The following is a 21,706-nucleotide window of genomic DNA, read 5'->3' as shown; positions in this document are numbered from 1 at the left end:
GTATTTTTATATCATTTCCAATAATTCGAGAGCATTTTAGGCCTAAAATTTAATTATAAAAAGTTATTTGCCCTATTTAATATTACCCAACTTTTATTGTATTGTTGAAAGATTTTTTGTTAAAAAAATAAAATATTTTGCTCGAATTCTTAAAAGATGTCAATGAATGCGTGTCGGATTCTTTAAGAGTGTGCATTTTCGAGAATCAGACAAATGCGTCATAAAATATGAAGAGTTTGCGCAATTTAGCAGTTAATGGAGTAGGCACTTCCAGATTAGGTGGGGAAAACATTCAGGACAAAAGCCAAAAGAAACAAAAAAAATAGAGGAAGAAAAGTCAAAGATAGTAGGCTGAAAAGAAAAAGAAAAGCAGCCAGCATCAATTTTTCCTTACGCGTAGCCGACCTTACGCGTTTTCGTGTTGAAAACGCGTAAATTTTTCCTTTACGCGTTTTTGTTCCTCTTATAAATAGAGGGCATTCTGCCCTCATTTATATTATCCCAGAAAGAGAGAGTAAGAATACAAAGAGAGTTTTACATCAAGATAAATATTGTAGTCTTGAGTGTCCTCTTTAGTAGTTGTTCCTTTTATAAGAGAGAAGTGTTAATTGTTGTTTTCTCCTTGTATTTGAGAGTTGTGTACTCCACAAAAATATAGTGAGATCCTTCTACCCCGTGGTTTTTTCCTTCTATCATTTAGAGGGGTTTCCACGTAAAATTCTCGTGTCTAATTTATTTTCAATATTTTCATCATATCAAACTTTAGTTGTGGTGCTTCCTCACCCCAACAGTGGTATCAGAGCCCTCGGTTATTCTGTCTATTTTATGCGAAGATACTATCTGTGAATAGTAACTTTTCGTGAATAGTAAAATTCGGTGAATAGTACTATTCACGTGAATAGTAAATTTTGGTGACGGTACAGTTTGTCACGACTGTTCGCAAAAATATTCAGAAACAATCTAGAAGGGTGTGAAGCAAATAACAATGTCGAGTACAACAAAGTTTGATGTTGATAAATTCAATGGGACTAATTTCTCATTGTGGAAAATGAAAATAAAAGCGATATTGAGAAAAGACAATTGCTTAGCTGCAATTGATGGCAGGCCCACAGACTTTGTTGATGACAGCAAGTGGAACGACATAGACAGCAATGCAGTTGCTGATCTACACTTGGCACTAGCTGATCAAGTGTTGTCTAGTGTAGCGGAAAAGCGGACGGCGAAGGAAATATGGGATACCCTTACAGGGTTGTATGAGGCCAAGTCTTTGCATAATAAAATCTTCTTAAAAAGAAGATTGTATACTCTTCGAATGGCAGAGTCCATGTCAGTTACTGAACACATCAATACTTTGAATACTCTATTTTCGCAACTTACAATAATGGGTTGCAAAATAGAGGGTACTGAACGTGCGGCGCTTCTACTTCAAAGTCTGCCTGACTCGTATGATCAACTCATCATCAACCTGACGAATAATACAGACAGTCTAGTTTTCGATGAAATTGCAGCTGCTGTCTTGGAAGAAGAAAATCGGCGCAAAAATAAGGAAGATAGACAAGCAAGTTCGCAGCAAGCTGAAGCTTTGATGATGGTGAGAGGAAGACCAACGGAATGTGGCCCCAGTGGGAGTCACAATCATGGCAGATCTCAATCAAGAAGTAAGAAGAATATCAAGTGCTACAACTGTGGCAAGAAAGGGCACTTCAAGAAAGATTGTCGGTTCAAGAAGAAGAGTGAAAACCCTGAGTCATCAAATGCTCAAGGAAATATTGCATGTACCTCGGATGATGGCGATATTTTATGTAGTGAGGCAATATCAAATAATGAAGGCAGAAAACGTTTCACTGATGTCTGGATCATGGACACAGGAGCAACATGGCACATGACTTCCAGGAGAGAATGGTTCCATCAATATAATCCTATCTCAGGAGGGTCTGTGTTCATGGGAAACGATCATGCTTTGGATGTTATTAGTATTGGGTTCATCAAAATAAAGATGTATGATGGCACGGTTCGCACCATCCAGGAGGTACGACATGTAAAAGACTTGAAGAAGAATCTATTGTCTTTAGCACAACTAGATGATAATGGATGTTCATATAAGACTCATGGTGGAGTCATGAGAATATCCAAAGGAGCGCTTGTAGTGATGAAAGCAGAAAAACTTGCTGCAAATCTATATGTGCTTAAAGGTGAAACACACCAAGAAGGAGAAGCATCAACCGCGTCAGCAAGTTCATTTGAAGAATCAACGATGATGTGGCATCGTAAACTTGGCCATATGTCGGAACGAGGTTTGAAGATTCTTGCTGAGCAAAAACTTCTTCCAGGGCTCAAAAAGGTTTCACTACCCTTTTGTGAGCATTGTGTTACCAGTAAGCAAAATAGACTGAAGTTTAGCAGTTCCTCTGCTAAAAGCAAGGAAATACTAGATCTGGTTCACTCTGATGTCTGGCAAGCACCGGTGGAGTCTCTAGGAGGAGCGAAATATTTCGTGTCATTTATCGACAATTACTCCAGGAGAAGTTGGGTGTATCCAATCAAGAGGAAGGTAGATGTTTTTTCAGTTTTCAAAGAATTCAAAGCGCGGGTGGAACTTGAATTTGAGAAAAAGATCAAGTGTTTGAGGACAGATAATGGAGGAGAATACACTGGTGATGAATTTAATAACTTCTGTAAACAAAAAGGTATTAAACGGTAGTTCACGGTGGCATATACTCCACAATAAAATGGAGTAGCAGAGCGGATGAACAAAACTTTGTTGGAACGGACAAGAGCTATGTTGGCAACTGCAGGGTTGGAAAAACCATTCTGGGCAGAAGCAGTCAAAACCGCCTGTTATGTGATCAATCGGTCACCATCAACCGCAATTGATCTGAAAACGCCAATGGAAATGTGGACAGGAAAACCAGCTGATTATTCTCGCTTACATATATTCGGAAGTCCTGCTTATGTTATGTACAACACCCAAGAAAAATCAAAGTTGGATCCAAAATCCAGGGAATGCATTTTCTTAGGGTATGCTGATGGAGTCAAGGGGTATCGCTTGTGGGATCCCACAGCCTGCAAGGTGGTAATCAGCAGGGATGTTGTATTTGTTGAAAACAAGATACAAGCAAAAGAAGGTAGCACTTCAAAAGAAAAATCAGAGACTACTACAGTTGAAGTTGAAGAAATAGAAGAAGTTCCAGTTTCTTCTGAAGCAGCACCAGAGCACGAAGAATAAGAGCAAACTGAGATCAAAACTCCAGAAGTTCGACAGTTAACTAGGGAGAGAAGAGAACCAGCTTGGCACTCAGATTATTCTATGGAGAGTAATATTGCATACTGTCTATTAACAGAAGATGGAGAGCCTTCAACCTTTCAAGAAGCTATGAAAGGCCCAGAATCATCTATGTGGGTGGCAGCAATGCAAGAAGAAATTGAAGCTCTTCATAAAAATAAAACATGGGATCTTGTTCAATTACCACAAGGAAGGAAGGCCATTGGAAACAAATGGGTCTACAAGATCAAACGCAATGGTAATGATCAAGTGGAGAAATATCGTGCAAGATTGGTGGTAAAAGGATTCGCTCAGAAAGAAGGTATCGATTTCAATGAGATATTTTCTCCAGTGGTTCGACTCACAACAATTCGAGTGGTCCTGGCGATGTGTGCTACATTTGACTTGTACTTGGAGCAGTTAGATGTCAAAACTGCATTTCTTCATGGAGAACTTGAAGAAGAAATTTATATTCTCCAACCAGAAGGTTTTGAAGAACAGGGAAAAAAGAACTTGGTTTGCAGGTTGAACAAATTTCTATACGGTCTCAAACAGGCGCCGAGATGTTGGTATAAGAGATTTGATTCCTTCATTATAAGCCTTGGATACAACAGACATAGTTCAGATCCTTGTGTTTATTACAAGAGATTTGGTGATGAAGACTTTGTTATTTTGTTGTTGTATGTTGACGACATGTTGGTAGCAGGCCCCAACAAAGATCGTCTCACAAATTTAAAGGCACAGTTGGCTAGGGAGTTTGAAATGAAGGACTTGGGACCAGCAAACAAGATTCTAGGGATGCAAATTCACCGAGACAGAAATAATAAGAACATTAGGCTTTCTCAAAAGAACGACTTGAAGAAAATCTTGAGACGTTTCAAGATGCAAGACTGTAACTCAATTTCTACCCCACTTCCTATTAATTTCAAGTTATCCTCAAGTATGTGTCCTAGTAATGAAGCAGAGAGGATGGAGATGTCTAGAGTACCGTATGCATCAGCAGTGGGAAGTTTAATGTTCGTTATGGTATGTACAAGACCTGATATTGCACAAGCAGTGGGAGTGGTTAGTCGGTACATGGCTAATCCTGGTAGAGAGCATTGGAATACTGTTAAGAGGATCCTTAGATACATCAAGGGTACCTCAGATGTTACAATGTGTTATGGAGGATCAGACTTTACTGTTAAAGGTTATGTTGATTCAGATTATGCAGGTGATCTTGATAAAAGCAAGTCCACCACAGGTTATGTGTTTACTCTTGCTAGAGGAGCTGTAAGCTGGGTTTCAAAACTGCAGTCTATCGTGGCTACATCTACGACGGAAGCAGAATATGTAGCAGCTACACAAGCTAGCAAAGAGGCAATATGGATGCAGATGTTATTTGTTACACCCCGCACTCTTGAGCTCGGAACGTCTTCTTAAGTTCCTTAGACACTATCATGTGAGCTGGATAAGCTACGACACTATCAAACAACTCTAAGGAAAGAAGATTGTGATACCTCGCGAGAAGGGAGGTCGGAGATAGAGTCATAAGAATCCGGAAAGAGTTGGAGGCTAAGAAATGAGTCGTAGGACTCGATTTACCTACGTAAGACACTAAGTTAAGAGTCTTATACACTTAAGTTGTTTAAGGATATACCAAGCTTACGTAGTGTGGATTACATGAGCTCTTAAAGTAAGACAAGATTACGAACCCGCGAGGAAGGAAAAAAGACGACGCGTGGCAGCCAATGGAGGAACGACACGTGGCAGCACCTCAAGCAAGCAGGTGATGCACCTACTTAGGGTCAAGTAGGTGATGCAGCTGCTTGGGGGAGGTGGACCCCGCTGCCACGTGGCAGCCCCTAATTGGCAGCATGACACGGTGGCCCAATAGGGGCTGGACATGTGTCCCTCTTAGGGGCTGACACGTGTCACCCCTTGGGACCACCTATATTAGTTGATATGTATCCAAAATCTTCAGCTTGTTCATTAAAAATTTCCAGCAGCAACGTGAACAAAGAACCCTAAAGCTTAAGGAGAGAAACTTGCGACGGCTTTGGGAGAAAAATAGGTAAGTCCCGTTTTTGTTCCGTAAATTAATTAATTAGCGTATACTACGATGATATGGAAGTATTAGTAGTACAAAATTAGGATTTTATGCAGCAAAAAACGGACAGCAAGCTGCTACGACATTACAGCATGCTGAAAATATTTCCGAGGTGCGATTTTGGCGAGTTCTAGCCAATTTCGGGAAAGGTAAGTTCTTACCCTCTAATTTGAAGTTTATGATGTTAAATTATGGTGTATTACACACCTTAGGAGCTTCTGGAAGTTGGGTAAAAGGTTTGAAAAGTTCAGCGTTCGAAATTAACGAATTTAGAATCGCTATAGTTAAGTTGTTGTCGAAATAAAGTGTTGTACGTGTAGGGGCTGCTGCTGGTTGTGTTGTGGCGTGTTGCAGGGTCTAAAATTTATCTAAATGAGGTGTGGGAGCTTCTGGTTGCATCCACAGGCTTTGCAATTAAAGAATTCGCGAAAGAAAGATTAAAAACTCTAGTTTTGGTATCTTAGTTTCGAGTGAATTGTTGGGGGTTTATATTGTATAATTTTGGTCGTAATATGTATATGTATGGGCTGCTGGTTGCATTGTTGGTTGGCTGCAGGTTCTAAGGACATGGTTGGGATTTCGGATAGGGCACATTATAGGGGAGGTGCTGTCCGATTTTCGTTAACATCCTAACTAGTTAAGGAACTAGCCGAGAAGGCGAGCGAAGGGATGAATGTTATGAATACTCGTGGGTAGTCTAAGTTGCTGAAAAGTCCAAGGTTGTTATTACTTACCTTACTTCCATGTTAAATAGGTTTCGAGGACAACGATGTGGACGTGATTAAGAGAAGTCCATACAAGGTATGTGAAGCTTTCCTTTGGCGTGTTTTTGGAATAAATATGTAGAACTATTCTTCTTTTCTTTTGGAATGTCTTAGATATAAGTTATGAATGATATATATACGATATTTGGGGATTCAATCCATTCGTAAATCACTGAGTATGAGTCGAGACTCTTGTTTACTTCTTGGTATTAGAACTTCTGTAATAGCTGAGTCATTGCCTTTTAGTCTTCTATGTGATGAAAATTAGTATATGTAAAGCCTATTTCTTCTTTCCTTTGGAATGGCTTAACTTTAAGTGAAATGGTATATGATATAGGTCTAGAGGTAATTCCATTTATGAGCTCTGATTGTAACTCGTGACTTGTAGTCACTCTTGAACATTAAGAGTCTGAAAGTAGTCAAACTACTATTCTCGAGCCTGCTATATAATGAATAATAAGTGGAAGTACCAGCTCCTCTCCATTTAAAGGCTCTGAAATGGTAAAAGCGTCTGATTGCATAATTTGAGTCTTTGACTAGATAACTGTGTCTCTGATTGCATAATCGTGTCTTTGATTACATAAACCATGTTTCTGATTGCATAAGCTATATGGCATTGTCTGTGATTCTTGAGGCCCCAACTGATGTAAGCCCTAATGACATCTAAAGGGATACCTCGGATAATTACTCCCCAGTCTTCAGGTGATGGTTCACTTGACTGTTTCATCGAGTCTTAAATAATGACTTAGTTGCATATGGTTTCTCACTACTCTACTCGTACATACTGTAACCCATCCTTCCTCGAGTCCCACGATGGGCCGGGATATGTTATCGTGCACAGTGTTACTACTTCTTTCACCGCGTCCCGGGCCGGATGTGTATAGTTCCACGCACGAGGAGACGATGCCGTACGTGAGGTGTGATATATGTTATATGTTATGACGATGTGATTATTCACCGAGTCCCGGGCCGGCTGTAATATGATTGTATATGTGGTGAAATAAGGAAAGAACACCGAGTCCCTCCTTAGAGGACCGGGTACATATGTATATTATGATGGTACGCTATAGACGTACACCACTCCATTCACCGAGTCCCTCACTAAAAGGCCGGATACTTTATGTAGGCATGCATATGAGATTAAAGCAATACATTGTAACCCTAGCCCCGCAGTGAACCGGGTGTGATACAATGATATATATGATAAGATGATACCGTATACGATGGTATGATACCGTATACGATGATATGATGAAATGAAATGCATTATGATACGATGATAAGTGATTATAACACCGAGTTCACTAGAGGGCCGGGAACAGCATATGATGATGTGTATGATTTACGTGTCCTAAGGTGTAGGTACAGTAATTCATTTAGTTATTATACTTGTCCCCTGCATCCCTATTTCAGTTATGATCTCAGTTACGATGTGTTATGCTTTACATACTCAGTACATATATCGTACTGACCCCCTTTCTTCGGGGGGCTGCATTTCATGCCCGCAGGTATAGATGTTTATTCTGGAGATCCATCAGCGTAGGAGTTCCTCTCAGCTGTGTCGAAAGTGCTTCACTGTTCTGGAGCCTAAATTTTGATGCTGATCACTTAATGTATATATTTGTACATTCAGGGGTACGGCGGGGGCCTTGTTCCGCCATATGTTGTTGTTACTATTCTTAGAGGTCTGTAGACATATGTATATGTGGGTTGTTTATAAGTTTGTTTTGACTGTGCCTATATGTCATGTTGTAAATGTTTTTATATTATGGCAGCCTCATCGGCGCGTGCCCTTTCATGATATGATATGAATGGAAGAGGCTATAGGAACATGAAAAAGTTTTAACTCATTATTATTTTTTTTCCGAGTAGTATCCCCTTGTTCATAGTTCAATATGACTATAACAGATAGGTAGGTATACGGGGGTCCAGGTAGGACCCCAGTCGCGGCCTACGGGGTTGGGTCGTGACAGAAGTGGTATCAGAGGAGTTCGTCCTTGGAATGTCTACAGACCGTATCTAGTAGAGTCTTGTTTATCGGTGTGTTGTGCACCACATCTATAGACAGGAGGCTACAGGATATTGAGGATGTTACTTTCTTTCATATCTAAGATCGTGCGATAGAGCCGAGCTATAGGAAATGAAATTCCTCATACTAACCTACAATTTTAGCCGGAAGACAACACCGGTAGAAGGAAGTAACTGATGATATTAGATGTTATGAAGCATACAGGTAAGCAAAGGCACGAAGGACCTATGTCAGATAAGGTATTGAAATGCGATTGACAGATACAATTGAAAAGTGAAAGGAAAGGTAAACAGGAAAGTATAACCGGTGTAGCTCGAGTGGACATAACAGGTAAGTTCATTTCCATACTGTTAATTATGGGCACCCTGTGCGACTGCGATATGAGATGATATGACTATATATGTGTGCCATGTGTGGCTGAGATGTTATACAATATGAATGTATATATGTGTGCCCTATGAGGCATTGTTGGTATTTTCTGCGTGCAGGTGTTGAGATAGTAAGAAATACAGAGGAAACTCTGCCCAAATTTTCCTACAAATAAGAGGAGAATGAGATACAGGGCTATAGTATGTCTTGAAAGGTTGTCCTCGCAACAATGATGAGATTTGACTAAATAAGTATGGCTGAACTCGAGAAATAAGTTAATTGCTGAGTTAATGGCAATAGAAACTAGGAGGAAGATACTAGAATAGTAGAATAAGTGAGAAAGGAACTATAAGCCATTAGAAAGGAACTATAAGCCAAAGAAAATGACTCAGAGAGGACTGATAGATCGAGATAAAATGAGATAGTAAGGCATTGCCTAAATTGATACATAGGGATAAACTATGACAAGTGATAGTTGAAGGAAGTAACAGTATGGTTAAGATAAGAGTAAGACAAGAGTACAAAGGGAAAAGAATTGTGATGGATATGAAGTGTTAACAAGATAGCTTGTGAGACATTAAGGACAAGACTAGCTAAGAAGGGTAAGTAACCCATAGTAAGAATCGTGAAGAAAGTCAAGTGGTATTATACTATAGGTCTGAATGCGAACAAGGTACCAGGTGAACATAACAAAAACCATTATTAGAATAAGCAAAACTTAGTAAGGAATTAACTAGAAGGTATGATGTGGTCCATGTAAATGGAATGTAAAGATAGGTGTGGAACGGAAAAGCAAGCTATAGAACAAATAAGGAAGATTTATCAAGTTCCATAAGGAATGTTTCGAATAAAGGTTATATGATGACGAAAAGGATGGCTAGTGCAAGGAAATAAAGGGTAATATGGAATTCCTTACGCCCAACCAAAAATGGAAATGAGTTGAAGGAATAATACAGAAGTTCTAATAGAGGCACTCAAGATAGATGCGATTAATTAAGTATAGGTATCGAACAAAAAGAGACATAGACAGTTACGAACTGGAGGTATAGTACGATGAAAAAGTAATAAGATAAGGCCCCTACTACCACGAAGTTGATGTGGTTTTAAGCAGGATTAGAAATGAGCCTTAGGTGCACGACAAAGGTGCAAGCTCAGGAGGCGTAAAGAAGTATGGTGTACACGTGACTCCACTCTAATGATTAGTGGTATCCACTGGAATAAAGTTAGTATAATGACGAAGCTCGAAACATGAGTCATTAAAGTATAAGTACACTTGAGTGGGGAATGTGCACCAATTATGAGCCCTCGCTAATTACTGATTGGGATGAATGAAATGTGGCTTTGAATGCACTGCTACATTACGGATATTACTCGAGTATTAATCGCGAGATGAGATTTTATACGATACATTGCGAATACTAAAGCACCCTACGGGTATGCTAGGGTTTCCTAGAAAGGCAACCTAACGTATGGATGATCAAACCAAAAAAAATATAGATATGGTGCAGCACGTTAAATATGTTGGAGTGGAACCATTCGCATGTGCATGGATGAAAATAAACAGAGGATGACACGGGTACACCCTAAAGGGGGGAAGTGGACAGGAGAAGTACAAGTGTAAGAGAAAAATCAACTGATGCTATCGTATGTAAGTGGAAAGGCTTAAACTTCAAACGAGACCCCATAAGGGATGGGCGTGATCATACTCACACTAATGCACCGGATTCCGTCAAAACTCCGAAGTTAAGCGTGCTCGAATGAGAGTAGCATTGGGATGGGTGACCCCCTGGGAAGTGAAAAAGAGAACAAAACAAGTATGACAAAAAGAGATTATAAAAGCAGGTTAGTACAACGACACATATAGAACAGAGTAAGCCAAGAGCAGAAAAGATTATGGCTGAAATACAATGCACCTCGTGAAAATGGCACAAGAATAGTTGTGCAACCTATGAATATTGGCATACTAAGAGCGAGGTCAAATGATTACTCGATAAAAGAAAGTCAGTAATAACAATGTGATTGCCATATTTAGAATCTATTCAGGAAAAGTGTAAGATGGTTCGAGGCAGAACTATTCACATATAATCGGTATTAAGGACAAGAACCATAGTGGATCCTTGACCTCAACTAAAGGAGGTAAGCCACTAGTATAGCAACGCTAAGGAATTTTCTGGAATGCTCTATGTCCGTACACACGTTTATGTAAGGATTACAATATGATGTATGGTAAGAAAATTGGAGAAAAGATCTGAGTAAAAGAGAAAGATAGCATACCTAAGGTATTACAAGTTAGATTAAGAGGAGTTGTACAATAGCTTAAGTTAAAAGAAGCATCAGCAGTCTGATAACCTATCTCAGGGAATGGAAACCCCGACTCAGAGGTGGAAAGCAGTTAATATGTATTATAGTACGAGCTGACCTCGCATTCTAAGGAACTGGGAGTTCATACGGGCTATGGTAGATGGGCTGATAGAATCAACCTGTTCCCCTCTAATTAGGAAGGCATATTCAGCTGAGGGTTCTACGAAATGACATAGTAGGGAAACAATAAGATTTCACGGAGTCCCCACATCTATTATCTCAGATAGAAAAGTTCAATTTACCGCTAACTGCTGGAAATCATTTCGAAAGGGATTGAGGAACCCAGATGAATCTTAGTATGACATTTTGCCCTTCGATTAAGGGACAGGCCCGAATGTGATCCACTAAATTATTAATAAAGTAAAGCTTATTCTAGGACAAGATATCGATTAGCAGCCTAGAGTCGGCAAGAAGGGGATACATTGGTCCTTCTTAAGTCATTTGTAAAGTAGGTAAGATTGCCTATGAGTTGGACCTACCGTCCAATTTGAAACAACACATTCAGTTTTCACAGATCAATGCTCCGTAAGAATGGGAACGACGCTCCCAGAATATTTCCCGTGGAGGATGTCCACGTAACAGGGAGTTATCCTACGAGGGGAAACCTATCTCCATCCGGGATCAGCAGATTAAACGGGTTGCGAACTAAGGACATAACTTCCGTCAAGGTACTATGGCGGAATAAGAATCATGAAGACATAAACTGGGAGGTTAAAAAGGACATGAAACACAAGTGTCCATACCTATTCCCGATGTCTACGGATAGCCCCAGTCTTGGAACTCGTATATTAATTACTTGGACGAAAATGTATGCCATTCCAGTAGAAAGGCATCTCCCTATGATCCGTATAAAGTCTTAAGGAAAGTTTTATTCAACATTCGGGGACGAATATTCTTAAAGGGGTAGGATGTTACACCCCGCACTCTTGAGCTCGGAACGTCTTCTTAAGTTCCTTAGACACTATCATGTGAGCCGGATAAGCTACGACACTATCAAACAACTCTAAGGAAAGAAGATTGTGATACCTCGCGAGAAGGGAGGTCGGAGATAGAGTCATAAGAATCCGGAAAGAGTTGGAGGCTAAGAAATGAGTCGTAGGACTCGATTTACCTACGTAAGACACTAAGTTAAGAGTCTTATACACTTAAGTTGTTTAAGGATATACCAAGCTTACGTAGTGCGGATTACATGAGCTCTTAAAGTAAGACAAGATTACGAACCCGCGAGGAAGGAAAAAAGACGACGCGTGGCAGCCAATGGAGGAGCGACACGTGGCAGTACCTCAAGAAAGCAGGTGATGCACCTACTTAGGGTCAAGTAGGTGATGCAGCTGCTTGGGGGAGGTGGACCCCGCTGCCACATGGCATCCCCTAATTGGCAGCATGACACGGTGGCCCAATAGGGGCTGGACATGTGTCCCTCTTAGGGGCTGACACGTGTCACCCCTTGGGACCACCTATATTAGTTGATATGTATCCAAAATCTTCAGCTTGTTCATTAAAAATTTCCAGCAGCAACGTGAACAAAGAACCCTAAAGCTTAAGGAGAGAAACTTGCGACGGCTTTGGGAGAAAAATAGGTAAGTCCCGTTTTCATTCCGTAAATTAATTAATTAGCGTATACTACGATGATATGGAAGTATTAGTAGTACAAAATTAGGATTTTATGCAGCAAAAAACGGACAGCAAGCTGCCACGACGTTACAGCATGCTGAAAATATTTCCGAGGTGCGATTTTGGCGAGTTCTAGCCAATTTCGGGAAAGGTAAGTTCTTACCCTCTAATTTGAAGTTTATGATGTTAAATTATGGTGTATTACACACCTTAGGAGCTTCTGGAAGTTGGGTAAAAGGTTTGAAAAGTTCAGCGTTCGAAATTAACGAATTTAGAATCGCTATAGTTAAGTTGTTGTCGAAATAAAGTGTTGTACGTGTAGGGGCTGCTGCTGGTTGTGTTGTGGCGTGTTGCAGGGTCTAAAATTTATCTAAATGAGGTGTGGGAGCTTCTGGTTGCAGCCACAGGCTTTGCAATTAAAGAATTCGCGAAAGAAAGATTAAAAACTCTAGTTTTGGTATCTTAGTTTCGAGTGAATTGTTGGGGGTTTATATTGTATAATTTTGGTCGTAATATGTATATGTATGGGCTGCTGGTTGCATTGTTGGTTGGCTGCAGGTTCTAAGGACATGGTTGGGATTTCGGATAGGGCACATTATAGGGGAGGTGCTGTCCGATTTTCGTTAACATCCTAACTAGTTAAGGAACTAGCCGAGAAGGCGAGCGAAGGGATGAATGTTATGAATACTCGTGGGTAGTCTAAGTTGCTGAAAAGTCCAAGGTTGTTATTACTTACCTTACTTCCATGTTAAATAGGTTTCGAGGACAACGATGTGGACGTGATTAAGAGAAGTCCATACAAGGTATGTGAAGCTTTCCTTTGGCGTGTTTTTGGAATAGATATGTAGAACTATTTTTCTTTTCTTTTGGCATGTCTTAGATATAAGTTATGAATGATATATATACGATATTTGGGGATTCAATCCATTCGTAAATCACTGAGTATGAGTCGAGACTCTTGTTTACTTCTTGGTATTAGAACTTCTGTAATAGCTGAGTCATTGCCTTTTAGTCTTCTATGTGATGAAAATTAGTATATGTAAAGCCTATTTCTTCTTTCCTTTGGAATGGCTTAACTTTAAGTAAAATGGTATATGATATAGGTCTAGAGGTAATTCCATTTATGAGCTCTGATTGTAACTCGTGACTTGTAGTCACTCTTGAACATTAAGAGTCTGAAAGTAGTCAAACTACTATTCTCGAGCCTGCTATATAATGAATAATAAGTGGAAGTACCAGCTCCTCTCCATTTAAAGGCTCTGAAATGGTAAAAGCGTCTGATTGCATAATTTGAGTCTTTGACTAGATAACTGTGTCTCTGATTGCATAATCGTGTCTTTGATTACATAAACCATGTTTCTGATTGCATAAGCTATATGGCATTGTCTGGATGCATGTCTGTGATTCTTGAGGCCCCAACTGATGTAAGCCCTAATGACATCTAAAGGGATACCTCGGATAATTACTCCCTAGTCTTCAGGTGACGGTTCACTTGACTGTTTCATCGAGTCTTAAATAATGACTTAGTTGCATATGGTTTCTCACTACTCTACTCGTACATACTGTAACCCATCCTTCCTCAAATCCCACGATGGGCCGGGATATGTTATCGTGCACAGTGTTACTACTTCTTTCACCGCGTCCCGAGCCGGATGTGTATAGTTCCACGCACGAGGAGACGATGCCGTACGTGAGGTGTGATATATGTTATATGTTATGACGATGTGATTATTCACCGAGTCCCGGGCCGGCTGTAATATGATTGTATATGTGGTGAAATAAGGAAGGAACACCGAGTCCCTCCTTAGAGGACCGGGTACATATGTATATTATGATGGTACGCTATAGACGTACACCACTCCATTCACCGAGTCCCTCACTAAAGGGCCGGATACTTTATGTAGGCATGCATATGAGATTAAAGCAATACATTGTGACCCTAGCCCCGTAGTGAACCGGGTGTGATACGATGATATATATGATAAGATGATACCGTATACGATGGTATGATACCGTATACGATGATATGATGAAATGAAATGCATTATGATACGATGATAAGTGATTATAACACCGAGTTCACTAGAGGGCCGGGCACAGCATATGATGATGTGTATGATTTACGTGTCCTAAGGTGCAGGTACAGTAATTCATTTAGTTATTATACTTGTCCCCTGCATCCCTATTTCAGTTATGATCTCAGTTACGATGTGTTATGCTTTACATACTCAGTACATATATCATACTGACCCCCTTTCTTCGGGGGGCTGCGTTTCATGCCCGCAGGTACAGATGTTTATTCTGGAGATCCATCAGCGTAGGAGTTCCTCTCAGCTGTGTCGGAAGTGCTTCACTGTTCTGGAGCCTAAATTTTGATGCTGATCACTTAATGTATATATTTGTACATTCAGGGGTACGGCGGGGGCCTTGTTCCGCCATATGTTGTTGTTACTATTCTTAGAGGTCTGTAGACATATGTATATGTGGGTTGTTTATAAGTTTGTTTTGACTGTGCCTATATGTCATGTTGTAAATGTTTTTATATTATGGCAGCCTCATCGGCGCGTGCCCTTTCATGATATGATATGAATGGAAGAGGCTACAGGAACATGAAAAAGTTTTAACTCATTGGTTTTTTTTTTTCCGAGTAGTATCCCCTTGTTCATAGTTCAATATGACTATAACAGATAGGTAGGTATACGGGGGTCCAGGTAGGACCCCAGTCGCGGCCTACGGGGTTGGGTCGTGACATTATTGGAGGAGCTCAGGCACAAACAAGAGAAGATTGCTCTATTTTGTGACAGTCAGAGCGCTTTGCATCTTGCAAAGAATCCGGCATTTCATTCAAGGACAAAGCACATACGAGTTCAGTATCACTTTGTTTGTGAGAAGGTGGAAGAAGGCAGTGTGGATATTCAGAAAATTCACACTAATGACAACCTGGCAGATATGTTTACGAAGCCGATCAACAGTAACAAGTTCATATGGTGTCGATCTTCTATTGGCCTAGCAGAAACGTAACATTGCAGTAGTTGGGTAGAAAGGATAGTGTGAAGACTTAATTGATTGTCAATTAAATCTTCAAGTGGGAGAAATGCTACAAAAGCCAAAAGAAACAAAAAAAATAGAGGAAGAAAAGTCAAAGATAGTAGGCTGAAAAGAAAAAGAAAAGCAGCCAGCATCAATTTTTCCTTACGCGTAGCCGACCTTACGCGTTTTTGTGTTGAAAACGCGTAAATTTTTCCTTTACGCGTTTTTGTTCCTCTTATAAATAGAGGGCATTCTGCCCTCATTTATATTATCCCAGAAAGAGAGAGTAAGAATACAAAGAGAGTTTTACACCAAGATAAATATTGTAGTCTTGAGTGTCCTCTTTAGTAGTTGTTCCTTTTACAAGAGAGAAGTGTTAATTGTTGTTTTCTCCTTGTATTTGAGAGTTGTGTACTCCACAAAAATATAGTGAGATCCTTCTACCCCGTGGTTTTTCCCTTCTATCATTTAGAGGGGTTTCCACGTAAAATTCTCGTGTCCAATTTATTTTCAATATTTTCATCATATCAAACTTTAGTTGTGGTGCTTCCTCACCCCAACAGCTTCTTGATCTAATCAAGCTCCTAAATGTTCCTTCTAATCTTTTCTCAATGCTGTCAAGTTGGGCTTCAAAAGTCTCCACTTTTGTTTCAAAGATCCTACTGTTTATGTTCTGTTCTTCCACTGTGTATCAGTTTTGAAACCAATGGCCACTTTGGCTGCTTCGGCTTCAAAAGTGGCACAGGCAAGAAGGACAAGAGCATTTGGAAAATCAAAATGCAAACTGCTGAGGCTTCCCTTATACAAAACTTCCATATCTCTTTTTTATAAAATATTTTAGAACTTAATATACAGTATTATACACTAATATGTAATATCATGTGAAATTATAACAGGTATTTATACACTCATATACAATAATTAGGAGAATAAATATTTTTTAGTTACAAAATTACAATCATTAACTTTAATTAAAATCTATGTTGAGGTAATATATTAAAAGATGATTAGTATTTGGATTGCTAAGTGTTTAAGAGCAATGAAGGATAGAGAAAACAAAGGGTTACTCAAATCTAGATTGGTATGTACTTGTTACTCGATTAGGTATTACTTGTCTCTTTCTTGTAATCCCATTCTATTATCTTCTCTTTTCTCAGCAGTCCCTTGAATGATTTTTCCTTGGCCTAGATTATGACACATTGAACATTTCAAAAGAGTATTGAGAAAAATTCTAGAATTCATTCCCGAAAACAAAGTGAATGTGAAATATATCCTAATTGATTCTTCAACTATATACTAACAGATTTTTTAACAACTCAAATGCAGCTTATGAAGATAAGGCGAATACAGTCATTTTGTAGCAGTTCTCCATTCAGAAACATGTATGGATAGAGTTCCAAGTTGGCGGCTAAACATTTATATTTCATATCTTGTTTGTTTTAACTTTTAAATGTTTATGCACATCTTAGATTCATTTTGATTAACAGAGGATCTCTGTCAACTTCTTCAAGGTGCTAAATTTACCAAAAATATTTGGGATAATGTATTTTACTGTTTTTTCTTGTTTGGGAGAGAGAGAACTTTGTGATGAATAGTAAGCCCCAAGTAAGGTCATTTAATCATTTGAGAGAAGAAGAGCATGTGTTCTGTAAAGTATAGTTTTCGTGGACTGCAATGCATTTGTCGATCAAAGCAAAGTAATCATGTGGCTCTGCTTAATTGTTTCAGGAGTTTCTGTTCCATTAATAAATTGGTACCGTCTGGCTTGTTGTCCCTGTAGATTACAGATTCTATAATTGCACCGCAGGCCCACACCTAATTAACAAGGAAACTTACTGCACATATTTCTGAAACTGATTGTTTTCTCACATACTCCAGATGAAATTTAAGACGTGTAAAGATAGCTTCAAACTTTACACAGCTGTGCACGAGTGGCTCATTAAGTTATTTTCAGACTACTTTGTTCCAGAAAAGAGGTAAATTAACTTAGTGAATCAATTTTCTAGAAACACTCTTACTAGAAAATGCATCTTCTTGTTGGAAAATCCAAGCTCAAGCAAGTTTTAAAAGTCTTGTTCATGAAACTCGAAACTGTCTTCTAAGTTCTAAGTAACCCGTGAGATGCATATCATAGCTGATTGTTTCTTACATATTGATGTTTCTTAACTAGGTAGGGGGAGAAGGGAGTCAGATGAGCCAGATAGAGAGAAAAATACATGCACGAAGATTGGGTATAGTCTTTCAATTCGTGTTATAAATATTTCTAGCATAAGTACAAAATTATCCATGTACAAAATGTGGTGAACTACTATACAGTTAATGAACTACCAGATTAGCTGGAGAAAACATTCAGGAGCGAGCTTCTTGATCTTATCAGGCTCCTAAATGCTCCTTCCAACCCCTTTTCAAAGTTGTCAAGTTGAGTCTCAAAACTATCCATTTTTATTTCCAACATCATACTGTTTTCAAGGCCTTCATGTTCTGTTCTTCCGTTGTGTATCAGTTTTGAAACTAACGACCATTTTGGCTGCTTTGGCTTCAAAAGTGGCACAGATAAGAAGGAAAAGAGCATTTGGAAAATCAAAATGCAAACTGCATTGGCTTCCCTTAGTGTTCTAATCACAGCTAATGTCTCTTGATCTGCTTCCAGGAATGCTGCGGTGAGAGTCTCACAGTCCACTTGCTTCAAGGACAAGAATAATCTTTTGGCGTCCTTTTTTAATTTCTTGCTGAAAGTGGTGAATCTAGCAATTCCAGCTTCTGCACTGGAATCTCCTTTTCTTCTTCTGAGTGAGGATTGAAGAGCTCTTACATTTTCCTTGTACTGAGAGACGAGTTCCCTTGTAGTGCCACAAACATCAAGAATCCTAACCGAATTTCCCAATAACTCCTCAAACCATTTAACATGTTGATTTTGGGAGAGTATCTGAAAAGTTTGAGTCGAGTTAAGAAGATCATTCGTACACTTGTGTAACTCCTCCAACCCGAGCAAACTGTTACAAATTGTCTCCGCTGTTGGTGCAACTGACGTCTCCAATCCATTAAACTTATTCAGCACTTGTTCAACTCTCTGAGTTGTGGGGTGTGATCTGACAGGCAAACTGATTGATCGAAAGGGCTTGTTTTTTGAAAAAGGAAGAGCAGCCATGGCTTTTTGTTTTTTTGTTTTCTTTGTAAGAAGAGAGACTAAATTTGGTGAGGGACATTTATATAGGCACAAAAAAGGGGTTCTACTCTGAGCATGTGATTGTAATGTGGCCATGTGATTATGCCTTTTAATGTGGTGAACTGATATGCATTTAGCAAACAAAGGCTCTAGTCAATTGTCCTTTTAAAAGAATTGTGACTTTGCCTTAATATGGGGCTTCAGTTACAGGTCAGCTCCCTCCTGGCTGCCAAGAGTTATGCCATTGCTACCGGATGGCAATTAATAATATGTCTACCATTGACGCGGTATTCAATTCGCACACGAATGGCGCCACGTCGGCTAAACAACTTTGTGTTCAATAATAAATTGTCAAAGTGTAGATAGATGTGGTGTTAATTAATGAAAGAAGGTGATATGATTAATAAATTGCTGTGCATGAGTGGCTTGTTCTTCTAATGTTCCCTTCGGACCCTTATACAACAAGGGTTTATTAATGCTCAAACACTTAATTTTTCACCTAATTATCAGTTAGAAATAGACAGGTCTCAGAAATTTCTGGTGGAGGATATACAATGATAGAGGTCTGTACTAGGTAGCTTCTATTCCTTCCCTCTCTTAGCTTGAATTAAATTTATTTCTTTAATACAGTATTTTGTTGCTAATAATTTGTGTTTAAAGAAAGATCCATGAAAAAAGATTATGGATAAATACCCCCTTAAAATAAAGCCAATAAAGAGGAAGACGAATCTTGAGATTTCACAAATCAAAAAAAGGAAATGGAGAAGATAATGACGAATATAATTTAGTTAAGTGTGCTCGTTGTGTTGATATTTCCTCCATGTTTTCTACCAAGAGAATCTCCAAATTAATGCTTATAATTGTTGGTTCTATCATAAAAGTCACTTTTTTGACCTTCTCAAGACTAATAAACAACTCTCTTGGGCACATGCAGAGAAAATGTCCAAAGTTATTTCTAAACCAAAAAAAAATATTTAGTGGATATTTGATCATGAAAATAAATTTAAAACTAAAAAAATAACTTTTATTTGAAATTTTCAAAATTGAAGTTGTTTTTAGCAATGCTTTCTATAATAAATATTTAGAGTTAAAATGTATTTTTTAAAAACATGAAATATAAATTAAAATAGGGTTATTTTATAACATAAAAAATTTAGAGTAAATTTTGAAAATAAAAGTTTATCAACGGAGAAAAAGGGTTTGGGTGTTTTCCAAATATAATTTCAATTTGTATTTGAAATTTTTATGATCAAACGTTGATTGCATTTAAAGTAAAAATAAATTCAGCAAAAAGTAAAAAAATCTAAAAAGTCGCGCAGATTAAAATATTTTGAGAATAGCCTATTACAGTTTTAAACTGCATCATTCAAGTGTGAGAATTCTCATTTCTATCTTGAAAAAAAAAAATCTCATCTTTTACTTTTGTTCCTTCTACCAGATCCATTTCATCTTCATCCAATATAATACACACCCATATGGCCATATAGATATATATAATTTGAATAAGAACATAAGAAGGATAAAAAAAAATCAATAGCTTAAAACAACCCTGTGAGGTCACTTAGTTTTGTCGGTAAAAATATAGTTCACATGATTTTGAAACAATTTATAGTATAGTCATTAATTAACTTACTGAATAATTAAAATCGTACATCTCCCCAAAATTAAAAAGATCAGATAATTTTTATGTTGTAGGCTCGCATATAAGATTCAAATTCATTCAAGGAAGAATTTGGTGGAATTAACCAAAGTATATATATAAGTTCATTGCCAGAATTTTGTTTGATAAAAATAGAAAAGAGAGAAGAGAAAAGGAGAGGCAGAGTTTGTGAGTAAAACTATGATTTAGATATGTGTATGTTTTGCTGTATATGTGTAATTACAAAAATTGTTCCTTCACAAGTATGTCCTACAATAATCGGATGCTTATGCAATACAATACTATTTTCATTGGCAAGAGACAACATTTAGTAGTGTGCTCCTTGATCTGATCAAGCATCTAAAGATGTTGTCAAAACCATTCTCAATGCATTCAAAATGAACTTCCACTGTTTCCAATATGCTCTGCACAAACTGGATCTTCTCCACATCATTAGGACCACACTTGGAAAGGCTGCTTAATGCAGCATCAACACTTTCTATCTCATTGACGTTCTCTTGATATCCACCCTTGTTCACCAATCTTGAAACCAAAGACCATTTGCTAATTGGCTTAGTAATTGGGGCTGACAAGAAAGCCAACACCATTTGGAAAACTGATATTCCTGTTGTGGTAACTTCTCTCAGTACTCTGATAACAGCTGAGACAAGTTGATCATCAACTTCCATTACAGCAACCACTTCCTCATGATCCATTTTCTTCAAAGATGTGACTAGGTTTTTAGCATCTTTTTTCATCTTCTTCCTGAAAGAGGTGTAGCTGGTGATGCTCAAATCTCCCCTTTTCCTCCTCAGTGAAGACTGAACATCTTTAACATTTTCTTTAAACTGCGACACGAGCTCCCTTGTTGTGCCGCAAATATCAAGAAATCTCACAGATTTATCCAAGATTTCATCAACCCATTTCTTATTTTGGCACTGGGAAAGGGCTTGAAGTGTCAGGGGCAAGTTTAGAAGATCACCCATACACTTATGCACCTCCCCAAAACCAACTAGACCATTATAAACAGCTTCTGCTGTTGGTGAAACAGAGAATTCCCAAGTCTTGAGCTTGTTAAGCTCCTCTTCAATATTCTGAGTAGCTGGATGTGATCTGGATGGCAAACTGATGGATCTGTTATTGGATTTAGAAGAGAAACTTGCCATTTTTTCGTCTGTTTTTCTCTTTGCTTCTATCTTGGGAATAAGTTTGGGGATGATCAAATTTCTTTGAAACTCAATCCTATTTATACCAAAGTTGTATAGAAAGCGACAAGAAACAGAGTACTCTGTTTTTCTAGATTGGCATGTGACAAGAGAGAATGGGCATTTCTTAAGAGTTGGGTGAGCTTGTTGTGCCACTTTGCATTACCCTATTGCTTGT

General features: G+C 38.6%; 2 protein-coding genes across 2 annotated transcripts; both read right to left on the bottom strand.

Annotated features, from left to right (window-relative positions):
- Positions 1-17,698: 17,698 nt before the first annotated feature.
- LOC129874215 (uncharacterized) lies at positions 17,699-18,804 on the bottom strand. The gene has a single exon (XM_055949471.1). The coding sequence runs from the start codon at positions 18,778-18,780 to the stop codon at positions 17,851-17,853; it is 930 nt and encodes a 309-aa protein (XP_055805446.1). The 5' UTR covers positions 18,781-18,804; the 3' UTR covers positions 17,699-17,850.
- Positions 18,805-20,545: 1,741 nt separating this feature from the next.
- LOC129874434 (uncharacterized) lies at positions 20,546-21,518 on the bottom strand. Its single transcript, XM_055949721.1, has one exon. The coding sequence runs from the start codon at positions 21,487-21,489 to the stop codon at positions 20,632-20,634; it is 858 nt and encodes a 285-aa protein (XP_055805696.1). The 5' UTR covers positions 21,490-21,518; the 3' UTR covers positions 20,546-20,631.
- Positions 21,519-21,706: the final 188 nt, after the last annotated feature.

Source organism: Solanum dulcamara, chromosome 11, assembly GCF_947179165.1.
Source record: "Solanum dulcamara chromosome 11, daSolDulc1.2, whole genome shotgun sequence".
Taxonomy (NCBI): domain Eukaryota; kingdom Viridiplantae; phylum Streptophyta; class Magnoliopsida; order Solanales; family Solanaceae; genus Solanum; species Solanum dulcamara.
This window is presented reverse-complemented; position numbering and strand designations above follow the sequence as displayed.